The following is a 12,078-nucleotide window of genomic DNA, read 5'->3' on the forward strand; positions in this document are numbered from 1 at the left end:
ATCAGCCCATAATATGCATATATATAGGTCTACTAGAGTCTTATATGGGTTGTTAAACTTCCATAGATACAGGAACCTAAAAATGTACAGCACACTCATGTCTGCCAGACCTGCCACACAATTGAGTTGTGTGGTCCCCACTGCCTTCAGCTACTTTTGATTTCCCAGAATTTTGTAATTTAAACTGTAAAAACTATAGCATATATTGTTTGTCAGTAACAGGCAAAAGTTTAAGAGTAAACTTCAGACTGAAGAAAAAAGGAAAGCTTTCTCTACCTCACCATTACTCCATAAAATCCACACACAGAGGTACCTACTTTGCCTTCTTTTTCATCAGGCATGAACAAGAACATTGTGTCTACAGGTGGGCTGCTAATAAAGTCATCACATGTTGTCATTGTATTTGCCCCAATATTTTCAAAAAACACATGAACATAGCTCTTATTTTTAAAAAAGTATATAGAATAGGATCAAGGAGGAAGCAGCAAAACTGTCTATTAAATATACATTATGTCAATATTTGCAAATATTGACATATCTTTAAGAAAGTTTTTTTTTAAAAAAGTTTAAAAATCAGTATTTCCACTGAAATACTTAAGATAACAAAACATATTCACACAAGCTAAATGAAAATCATTGTTAGGGGTCAGGTGTCCTTCTTTCAGTTCTGCCTCACCTGTGGAATTTTTACCTGTTAGTTCCAGGGGGAGGGGGGACCTGACTGCGGGTACCTGGTGGGTACTTGAGAAACACAAAGAGTTCGGCTGGGCCGGGGGGAAGGGGGCAGGAAAAAAGGAGGGAGGGGACAGTTCGGCAGCTTCTTCAGCTTCGGAGAAGGACGCTCTGCTGGAGCTGTTGCTGTGGGGAGAGGGGAATTCGCCATCACCCAGACAGAGCTGCTGCTTCTCCTTCTCCCCTCTTCGTTGGTGGCCTCGCACTCCCCGTCCTGCCGGGACGTGTGGCACTGCCAGGCAGCACCACGGAGCTGCTGATCCACCTCAGCCACTGCCCTGGGACCTCTGCTCATCCCTCTGCTGATCCACCTCAGCCACCAGCCCAGGACCTCTGCTCATCCCTCTGCTGATCCACCTCAGCCACTGCCCCGGGATCTCAGCTCATCCCTCTGCTGATCCACCTCAGCCACCGCCCCGGGATCTCTGCTCATCCCTCTGCTGATCCACCTCAGCCACCGCCCCGGGATCTCTGCTCATCCCTCTGCTGATCCACCTCAGCCACCGCCCCGGGATCTCTGCTCATCCCTCTGCTGATCCACCTCAGCCACCGCCCCGGGATCTCTGCTCATCCCTCTGCTGATCCACCTCAGCCACCAGCCCGGGATCTCAGCTCATCCCTCTGCTGATCCACCTCAGCCACCGCCCCGGGATCTCTGCTCATCCCTCTGCTGATCCACCTCAGCCACCAGCCTGGGATCTCTGCTCATCCCTCTGCTGATCCACCTCAGCCACCGCCCCGGGATCTCTGCTCATCCCTCTGCTGATCCACCTCATCCACCAGCCTGGGATCTCTGCTCATCCCTCTGCTGATCCACCTCAGCCACTGCCCCAGGATCTCTGCTCATCCCTCTGCTGATCCACCTCAGCCACCGGCCTGGGATGTCTGCTCATCCCTCTGCTGATCCACCTCAGCCACTGCCCCGGGATCTCTGCTCATCCCTCTGCTGATCCACCTCAGCCACCAGCCTGGGACCTCTGCTCATCCCTCTGCTGATCCACCTCAGCCACTGCCCCGGGATCTCTGCTCATCCCTCTGCTGATCCACCTCAGCCACTGCCCCGGGATCTCTGCTCATCCCTCTGCTGATCCACCTCAGCCACCGCCCCGGGATCTCTGCTCATCCCTCTGCTGATCCACCTCAGCCACCGGCCTGGGATCTCTGCTCATCCCTGCTGTTCCAGCCGACTGTTCCTCAGAGCCCTGCAGGAGCACCGGGACTGACTGCCCGAGGGGGTTTGTGAAACAAAGCCTCTCCTCCATCCCTTCCCATCTCAGCTGAGAAAGCTGTCACAGGGTCCCTGGTTCTGTTTTCTTGCTAACACTGTAGTTATTTGTTGTAGTTCGTTTATTTAATTCTGTTAAAAATTTGTTAAAAACTTGTTGGTATGTTCCTTTTTTCCCCTGTTGATTGTATTGCTTTAGCCCCAGTTGTCTGTTATACAAACCCCTCCCAGTTTTCCTGAATGTTCTCCATCCATCACCTTTACCCTGCCCCATCTCCTCATCCATCACTGTAAACCCCACCTCTCCTTCCAGCTCCTTCCATGTATATCATCCCTTCCTCGATAAGTTATTGATTGTTATGTTGTATTCCCGCCTTCTTTGTATCCCCATTGATCCCTGACATTGTAACCTCCTCCCCTTACCCCTCCCTCCGTGAGCTCCCATTGGACCCTGGACTGTGCCCACCCCTGAGATAAAATCCAGTGCTCAGGGCTCTCTTCGGTCCTGAATTCTCCCAGCCCAGACCCTTGTGCTCATCCCCTCTCCCGAATAAACCTGTTCCTGGGAAGTACAGCTGAGTGAGTCTCCTCCATAATCCTTTTGCCACCACCCATGACACCTGATCTGGCAGAGCCCGGCAGGATTCGGTGCTCTGAAGGTTCTGCAGTGGGATCGCCTTTCCCCTGCAGTTCCCCACTCCTGGTGACTGCCCGTGCCGGAGTGGCACCGTAGAGCTAGCCCGGAGCTCCGGTGTGGCCAAGAGCAGCGTTGTTGTTTGTTTGCCTTGTTACACATTCTAGTAAAGAACTGTTGTTCCTATCTCCAGATCTCAGCCTGAGAGCCCTTGATTTCAAAATTATAATAATTCAGAGGGAGGGGGTCTACATTTTCATTCCAAAGGCCGGCTCCTGCCCTCCCTGTCTTCCAAAACTGAGACACTCATGTTACCAAAACAAGCAAACATCCTCTTCAGATAAAAAAGCTGCTACATGGAATCTCCCACCACATCTAAGTACCTTTCAGATAATGTGGACCCAGGTCCTCTTGCACTGGATGCTGAAACTGATGAATCAGTGCATGGAATTCTAAACTCCTTTTCAGTCTGGTGTTCTTTTTCACGGGCCTCTGAGTAGGGAGAGCACAGAAACAGTAAATAATCAAGCCTTTTAAAAATACTAAAATTACTGCCTTGCTGAGGACAGTAAGACAGTTTTTTTTCATTTTCAGACCGAAATTAAATACTTGAAAAGATAACAGCAAATGAAGGATTTAACTGAAAATACTTTTTCATATATATTAAGTTTTCATTGCTACTGCAATGATCATTCAACAAACATCAAAAGGATAACATAAATACCTCCCAGTTGTTCATTCATACATGTTATCAAATATAAGTTAATTATATAAGGGTGCTGATACTTCAGTTGTTTCCAACATTATACTAAAACATTATGATCACTTTAGAGAAATGTTGATGTTTTCATATCAAAGGGAAATAAATTAGTGCACTTGAAGTATATAGATGTGTAAATAGGTGGATTTTAAACATGGACAATAAACACAAAGTGTTGCTTACATTATTAGTTCATTTTTACTTCTGTAACTGAAAAAGAATCCTTATGGAATGCTACAGTTAAATCAAAGCAAACAAAAGCTCATATCTCACATTAAGTAAGAAACATTGTGTGGTCTGCTGCGAGGCAAGGAGGGGACATACTCAAGATGCAGGCCAAGATATCTTGACTTAAAAACAATGCATTTTTGCAGTCACTTACCGAATTTCCCTACTAAACCAAAATACTATGTAAATAAACAATTCCTCGTAAGGAAAGACAGCTCAACCTGAACAAGCATAAAAAAGTTTCCAACATGGACATAATGGACATACATTTCTGTGTTTAAATTCAGCCAACACACACCCAAAAAAAAACAAAACAAAACAAAACAAAAAAAAAACAAAAAACAAAACCCTGAAATGAATTTTGCAATTTGTTGTATATTTGACTTTCATAGTGGCTTAAAGTCCAAAAAGTCAATGAGCCTTCCAAAGAGGTCTGATCTGTTCTGTATAGAATCAGAGCAATACAAAAAATAGCCTCACAATAAAACAAAAGGCATGCATTCTCCACAAACTGGCCAAGGGGAAAGAGAAAGCATGTACAACTGGTTGGCAAAGGGATTTGTAGAACATGAATGACTGTTCTCAGAGACCTTGTTTGAACTGATGTTCACTTGATGACAGGCAGCAAATGATACCATTTTCTCCATCTCCCACTCTCGAAACAGCGCCCTCAAAAAGTGCCCCCTCCCAGCACAGCAGCAGGCAGTGACACATTTGTGGACTGCTATACAACCTGCTCCTTGGTCTGAGACACACGTATTTTCTTTGCTACTCTGCTGTCTCTAGATTAAAGCTGTCTGTACCAATTTCTCTTCCACAAGAAATACACAGCTAAGTAAATGAAGAAAGAAAAGAGTTTGTGTGTTTTTCCTTGCAGATGCAAGTTACTCCTCACAACAGGAGCTCTGCACATGCACACTGCTCTAACACCCTCAGACAACATCAGCAAATTAATAACAGTTCTTCGAGGCCCAAGCTGTTCAGGACTGCCCTCCTCCTCGAAAAAAATTGCATTTCTGTTTTTTTCACTACACCGCCAGTCCGAAATATTTTAAGTATCTCCATGAGGAAGGAAATCAAAACATGTTTTAAAATGCAAGAGCCGACTAAGCTCGCACGTCTTACCCAAGACTTTCCTGCTCCTCTCTACTGCAGTTCTTCTCGTTTGCTCAAACATAGCTTCGAGGTCGAAAGTCCGAGCTTTCTTCCCTGGAAAAGAAGCAAACGGAGACTGGAACACGAGCCCACCTGGGGCTGACAGGCCCCACGGCTTCACCCCTCGCTCCGCCAGCCAGTTCCCGCACCCCCGGCCGCATCGCCACGCACCGAAGCCGGAGAAGCCCATGGTGGCTGCCAGTTCCGGGTCGGGCGGCCCCAGCATCTCTGCGTCTGCAACGAGAGGGGAGAAGAAACCACGGGGGTGAGCGAGAGCCGCGGGTGAACAGGGTCCGCCTCAGCCGCGGCGTCCCTGTCGCCCACCTCCTTCGACCGCCGGCTCCATGCTATGCGTGCCCCGGATCCACAACAGGCGCCAGCAGGAAGTGGCCGGGCGGCGACAGCCGAGCTTCCGTCCCAGCGAAGGAACGCAGCTGCGTCACGGGGTCGCAGCTCATCTTTCGCACAGCACCACTTTAAACTAAAACACCTGTCCGGGCGTGTTGTGCAGACCCTCCTCGAGCTCTGCCAGGCTTGGTGCCATGACAAATTACCTTCTTCTGAATCCTCTTCCAGGGACCGACCACCTCTCAGCGGGTGAGCCTTTTCCTCACCCGAAATTTCCTGAATTTCCCTTGGCAGAGCTTCATTCCGTCTCCTCCTGTCCTACCGCAGGTCACCAGGGGAGATCAGCACGTCCCCGACCGGTGCCCCCGATGAGGAAGGTGTCCTCAGCCTCAGGCTCCCCCTGCGCCTTCCCCAAGATGAACAAGCCAAGTGACCCCGATACTTTTCATCGTCTTGGCCTCCCTACTCCTGACACACTCTTAGCAGTCTGATGTCCTTCTTAAATTAAGGTGCCTAAACTGGACATAGGACTTGACGTGGGGTGTGCAACCCCACAGCGCAGTGTAGAATGGGACAGTCACCTCCTTCGACTGGCCAGCAGTGCTGTGCCTGACTCCACAACATAGTCAGCCCCTTTGGCTGTCACTTTTGGCACACTCTTGACTTCTATTCAACTAGCTATTAACCCAGAAACTTATATTGCTGTTTATGGGGCTGCAATCCAGCCTCTCATCCCCCAATTTCTCTGTGCGACCACAATTGCCCTGTCCTGGGTGAACAATCTGGCACTAGCTAGATTTTAGATGATTAGTCATTGATCAACTGTGTCCAGATCTATGTCGGGCTCCTCTACCATCAAGGGGGTCAACAGCTCCCCCTGGTTTAGTATAATTGGACTTACTTCCTGCAACCAGATCATTTTTAAGAACATTAAAGAGCACTGTCAATAAAACTGAGTCCTGGGGAACCCTGCTGGTGTCTAGGCACTAGCTTCTTAATCTTCAGAAGATAGAGAACTTCCTCATTTGCCATTATGTTGTTTTCAGCTGGGGTACAGTTAATCTTCACAGTAGGTAGTACAAGGCTTTGTTATGGATTTGTGCTGAACACAGTGTCAGGAAAATTAATCCATAAATACCAAAGGTTTATGTCCAAAAAGGAGACAGAGAAGTCCTTTTACTTTATTTGAATAAAGGGAGAGGCCATGGGGCATTCCCCTGGGGTCTCTCAAATTTTTGGAGGGCACAGCTTCCTTTTTACCCTAATTTCCTGGCCACTTGTCCCCTTCTCTCTTTGCCCATAGGCTGAGGTACTTGACAGGTACAGACTTCCCAGAACTCCTAATACTTGAGACACCCCCCCCAAATGCATAATCCCTTCTTAATTCTTAACTTTTGTGGAATTCGTGGTGCTTCCTCAGTACCTCTTTCATCCTTCAATGAAATTCATCTCATTGTTTCTGTTATCTCTCAGTGATAGTTTCATCTTATCAGCAGATCCACAGCTTGTTTGTGAAGACAAAGCTGTTATTCCTCTCAACAGTGATGATAGAGATATTTCTGTTATTGCTGAGCAGTGCTGTAGAGAGCCAAGGGCTTTTTTCCTTCTCAAGCTGCTACATTGGCAGGGAAGTTGGGGGTGCACAGGAGGTTGGGAGGAGACAGCCAGGATAGGTGACTCAAGCTGGCCAAAAAGATACTTCAGGCCATTATGCTCAGTATATAAATAGGGGGAACATTTGGAGCGATGGTGTTTGTCTTCCCAAGTAACCATTATGCGTGATGGGATCCTGCACTGCTAGAGACCACTGAAAACTCCCTGCCCATGGGAAGTTGTGACTTAATTCCTTGTTTTGCTTTGCTTTTGTATGTGGCTTTTGCTTTCCCTATTATACTCTCTTTATCTTGAGAGGAATGACAGGTTTGTCTTCACAAAAAAGCTGTGGGTCTGCTAATAAGATGAAATTATCACTGAGAGATAACAGAAACAATGGGATAGGTTCTGCTGAAAGATGAAAGGGACACTAATGAAACACCAATCATTCCACAAGAGTTAAGAGAGGAGTTACACATTAGGGAGAAATCTTAGGTATTAGACATTCCAGGAAGTCCGTCAAGCACCTCAGTCTATGGGGAAAGAGAGAAGGGGACATGCGGCCAGGAAATTAGGATAAAAAAGAGGCTGTGCCCTCCAAAAATTTGAGAGACCCCAGGGGAATGCCCCATGGCCTCTCCCTTTATTCAAATAAAGTAAAAGGACTCCTCTGTCTCCTTTTTGGACATAAACCTCTGGTGTTTGTGGATTAATTTTCCTGACAATCTCAAAGAGTTGACATGGCACAGTTAGCTCAGTGAGAATCACAGTTAGCTGTTCTGTTCACTCCAGCAGCGTACCAAGAGAGGGGAATAACCTAGGATGATGATCATCCTCAAAGCCAAACCTTTAGAGCCAAGTGCAGCCACTTGCTCAGTATCAGGGTAGAGGGAATGGGGAAGAGGAAGACTCTAGATATGAGATTCCCAATGGGGATTTATTTAAGGACGAGGGATGGAAGGGCCCCCTTTTGGAAGGGTCTAAGGATGAAAGAGCCCATAGCACCTCTGTGCATGGGTTTTTGTACCAAGAGGTTTCAGGGTGGTGGGTACAAACAATCAACCAATGGGTAGCCCAAGGGGGAGGAATGAGAGGCAGGAATTACAATTCAGGAACCAATGGGGATAAGGGGAAGGATAGGACAGGTCACATGGGCCAGTGTGGCGGGGCCTCAAGGAACAGGGGATTTCCAAAACGGAGGTACAATCAGGGATTGGCTCAACTGGGGATTGACAGGGAAGGGTCCAGAACAAGGGACAGGTTTACAACGATAGTTAGGTGTTGAAGGACCCCTGAGCTTTTCACCAGTCTTCACAGAAGTAATTGTGAACGCTGTTTATTTCTATCTCTAGCACATCTTTTATAGGGTTCTACAGGGCCTGTGGGGAGAGCAAGTTACTATTGGCTAGTACACACAAGTTTACATATTTTCCCCTACACACAAGGATATTGTTTTGCTTTACTCTGTCTTCTGCAGGTAAGTTTCAAGGATTTTAGCCCTTAATATCATGACTTATTTCAAAGGCTGGTTTGTGCATACAGGCCTTTACTAATATATAAAATATATCAACAGTTAGGGAAGGTGCTGACACAAAGGGCAGGTTTACAATGATGGACAGCATAGAGGAGGATACAATTCAGGGGCATACAAACTCTGGGGGAGCTAGAGGGGAACATGGGAAGAAGTCATTGACAATGAAGCTATTAAAACCATCACAGGTTACAACAATGTCTCGTTAGGGACTTTTGGATTAGGTTCTTTTTCCTTTTGAACTGAAGATTGACAAGAGGGAGGTAGTTTTCTCTTGTTCGGTCTCAGTTGTTTTTTTTTTTCTTATCAGCATTACAAGGTACAAGGAGCTATGTGCACTAAGATAGAAAAGGCGTAAAATGGCTAACAAAGATCCTCTTCAAGGTCTTTTATATGTCCATTAACAGATGCCAACTTAATTATTTTTCTTAGTGGCCCAATGACCCAACACCTGTGTGCTGCACTGCGGCATTTTTTACCCAATCACTTACTACTACCCAAAAGACCCTAGGAGAAGAACATGAAGAAGAAAGAAGAAGGACAAGACACAACACCCTAAATCCTCCATCTTGTCTTTTGCTCTCTAAACTACCTTAAACTCTAAACTTCAACCCATTCACCCAGTGACTCAAGAAACTTTCTAATTCACACACATTTTCAGTCTTTTCTACTGAACTCTAACCGTTGTCTCCATGGTGCTATGTGAAACTCAGTGCTTTCTTGGGTGTCAGAGTTAGGCATTACAAATAAAGGTATATATCTTGCATCTCTGACCCAAACATCTCCCCCTTCTGTTTGAACTAAGAGCACTTCTTTAGCAGCTTTTGTTATCATTTGCTGAATAAATTGAAGTAAACAAGGCACAAACAGCAGAATTACAATAACAATCAATATAAATATACCTATTCTTGCAAGCTTTTTTTGCAATGGTGTAGAATTTAACCATCTAAATAAACCATTTAACCATGACACTTCCTCAGCTTTAAGTTTAGCTATTCCCTCTTTCAATTGTTGAATGCTTTTATGAATTGACTCTGAATGATCTGAGAGATTCATGCAGGACATTCCTTCAAATTCTTCACACCCATGTCCTTGCGCTAGCAAAAGAAAATCAACTGCTGCTCTGTTTTGCAGAGTAGCGCGTCTCACGCTATGAACATCAGTTAACAATTCACTCAAAGCAAGAGATAGAGAACGAGATCGCTTACTTAACCAGCAGCCTGTTGCTATCCTTCTCCCCATGGGACCCCTCTGTCCCACCCCCGTGGTGAGAGCCCTGCTCCTCTCAGGGCACAGGCAGCGGAGGGGGTCCTGGAGTGGATACAACACGGACTCAAAGTATCTAGACACAGGAGGCTCAAACTTGCTGGAATAATCCCGGGTTTATTGTCTGTCGTCCATCCGGGACACAAGAGAGAGCGAAATGCTCTGGGTCTTATCTCTTATACCAGGGGGCAGGGGTGATTAGGGGATGCAGGGAGGTCACAGCCAATGGGAAGGGGGAAGGGAAAGAAGGTTCTCAGGTAGGAACTAACATTACACAAACCAGAGGTGAGCTTTACCCTTGGGAGATACCAAGATTTTTAGATGCACTACAACAGCAGCCTAATCTATCCAATTGCTTAAAGGCTTCTGCTGAAGCTACTTGAGGTGAAAGGAGAGCTGCTGCAAATCTTCATCCAAAATTCCATAAATAAAACTCATAGTTACAATTGGATATATATTGATCAAGAAACCTCTTCTCTCTGTGATTTTGCTCCTTTATCATTTTTATATTGGGTGTCAACAAAGAGAGTCTTCCAGTACTGCTTGGACCTCCACTAACGTTTGATGTAATGGCAGGCCAAACTCTATCTCCACAAATGAGGAAATCCCCTTTTGGTAATTGCAATGGAATATGATTAGGTGGTGTAACTAAAACTGATGTAAAGTTATACCAAGATGTCGCCTCCTTGTACAGAGCATGATTTGGAGTGATGTCTGTCATTTTACTTTTGCATTGTTTTGATATAGAAAAATTGAATATTATACAAAATTCCATTCTCATTGAACCAAGGATATCTAATTCTTGCAGTTCATAACGTGCCTCAGGAAGATATTTGGTCCAGAAACTCCACCTGTCAGCAGGGTTTAGAATGGACTGTGAAAGTTTTAAAGGAATGTTTTTTGGAATTGGCCATTCACCTACTGACAAGTCGAGAATGGCTTTTCTGGACTTGAGTGAGTCAAGCAGATGGTGTCTAGGCCTGATGCATTGGCTAGGGTCACACAAACATTTTCTTTTGGTTGGCTTACGGGAAACATCGCATCACTTAAAGCAATCAGTAAAATAGTAAGACACAAGGGTAGTCCCTTGTTTCATATTTAACAGCTTTATCTCTTGTGCAAGATTCTGAATTTTGACACAATTTTTTCTATGAAAAACACGTTTCTACGAAACCCAAAGTTCACTGCTTTTGCATGTGGAATAAAGGCGGATCTCTGTTAACTGCAGTCTTGATGCAGTTCACGTTTGTGTGCTCACTTCTCTACTCTTAGAGTTGCCCACTTGTTTCTGCAGCCGATAAGGTTTCACGTTCTTTGCTGGAAGCCACTTCGGCCCCGAACCTGTAGACACACAAGCATACCCTTTGCCCAAAGTTATTAATCATAATGGACCCTCAATCTTTTCTTTTAACTTTGCCTGAGTGCTATTGGAAAAGTGTCTAATGATTGGCGGAGCGGGCTCTGCAAAGGAATTGTTTAGGAAATTCAAAACATATAAAGTTTTGTTCAAACGCATTTGAGGAATGGCCTCTGCCTCCCCTCTTTTTTGTTTATCCAAAAGGGATTTTAAAGTATGATATGTTCTCTCTATAATGGCTTGATCTGCAGGAGAATGAGGAATGCCAAAGGTGTGACGAACACCCCATTTCATTAAAAATGAGGCAAGCCTTTGTGCTATATAGGCAGGTCCATTATCTGTTTTTATTTCTTGAGGTATGCCTAATGATGCAAATGCTTGCAAGAAATGCTGGCATGTGTCATGGAGTTACTTTACCTTTAAGGAAGTTGGAGTTGCTGGGAACTGCCTGGAGTATTTTCTCCTGACCAATTATCGGTCATTGCTGGGAATTGACAGCAGTTTAGGCCATTGAAAAGTGGGATCAACTTGTGAACCCTACCTTAAAGTGTAAAAGCAGAGCTCTCTGGGTTCTCTTTGTTTCCTGGCTGTGGAGGGTGGCGGAGCTCCAGGCCTCCCGTCCCTGCCCAGGCCATGCGGCCGGGCGGGGATGGGGCCGGGCCTGCCCCGTCTCCAGGCCTGGAGATGGGGGGGGCCTGGGGAAGGTTTTCCCCGGGCCGGGCCGAGCCAATCTCTGGCTCGGCTGCAGGTTTTGCTGTAACTAAATTCACTAGAAACTGCCCAGTGGAGAAAGAGAGAGGCCCTGGACTTGCAGCAAGCAGAGACAGCCACACGCTCCAGAGCAGCTATGAAGAACCTTCCATCGCAGACGGCTCCAGCTCCTGTTCGGCAGAGATCACAGAACCATCTACAGAAGCCTGGGCAAGATTTTAACTCTTTCATTACCCAGATGAGACTTGCAGATTAATCTTTTTATCCAGAAAGAGAGAAAGAGAGTGATCAACATGGAAAGAGACTTTATAAACTACCAGTGACAAGAAAGAAAAGAAGCTTCAGGAAAGGTAGAGAATTAAGAAGATGCTTTAATTAAGCTGAAATATCTTTCTGTTAAAACTATGGAGATGGACAATGAAAAGAATTCCTTTAATTCATGATACAGTATCTAGGGAGGAATAAAGTGTTCAAAGTGTAAGTCTGAGTAAAAAGTAGAGTAATTATGGTATAGTGAAGTGCTGGGAGATTTGAAGCC

The 12,078-nt window shown here is 45.7% G+C and overlaps 1 protein-coding gene and 1 long non-coding RNA gene across 3 annotated transcripts in view; one reads left to right on the forward strand and one right to left on the reverse strand.

Moving 5' to 3' along the window:
- The window catches only part of WDR70 (WD repeat domain 70), a 145,727-nt gene that overhangs the window by 122,342 nt on the left and 11,307 nt on the right, over positions 1 to 12,078 (reverse strand). Inside the window, exons 1-4 of one of the 2 annotated variants that reach the window (XM_086867639.1) lie at positions 5,059 to 5,415; positions 4,906 to 4,968; positions 4,705 to 4,788; positions 2,975 to 3,083 (exon numbers count right to left, since the gene is read on the reverse strand). In XM_086867639.1, the coding sequence (XP_086723765.1) occupies positions 2,975 to 3,083; positions 4,705 to 4,788; positions 4,906 to 4,968; positions 5,059 to 5,080 (278 nt within the window). In that variant the 5' untranslated portion in view covers positions 5,081 to 5,415. Of the gene's footprint in view, positions 1 to 2,974; positions 3,084 to 4,704; positions 4,789 to 4,905; positions 4,969 to 5,058; positions 5,416 to 12,078 lie in introns of those variants that run through there. The other variant, XM_086867640.1, reaches the window with a different exon arrangement.
- LOC111940961 (uncharacterized) lies at positions 5,249 to 6,049 on the forward strand. The gene is made up of 2 exons (XR_002869793.2): positions 5,249 to 5,331; positions 5,410 to 6,049. It is a non-coding gene; the product is annotated as an uncharacterized LOC111940961 (long non-coding RNA).

Source organism: Cyanistes caeruleus, chromosome Z, assembly GCF_971803275.1.
Source record: "Cyanistes caeruleus chromosome Z, bCyaCae1.hap1.1, whole genome shotgun sequence".
Classification (NCBI taxonomy): Eukaryota; Metazoa; Chordata; class Aves; order Passeriformes; family Paridae; genus Cyanistes; species Cyanistes caeruleus.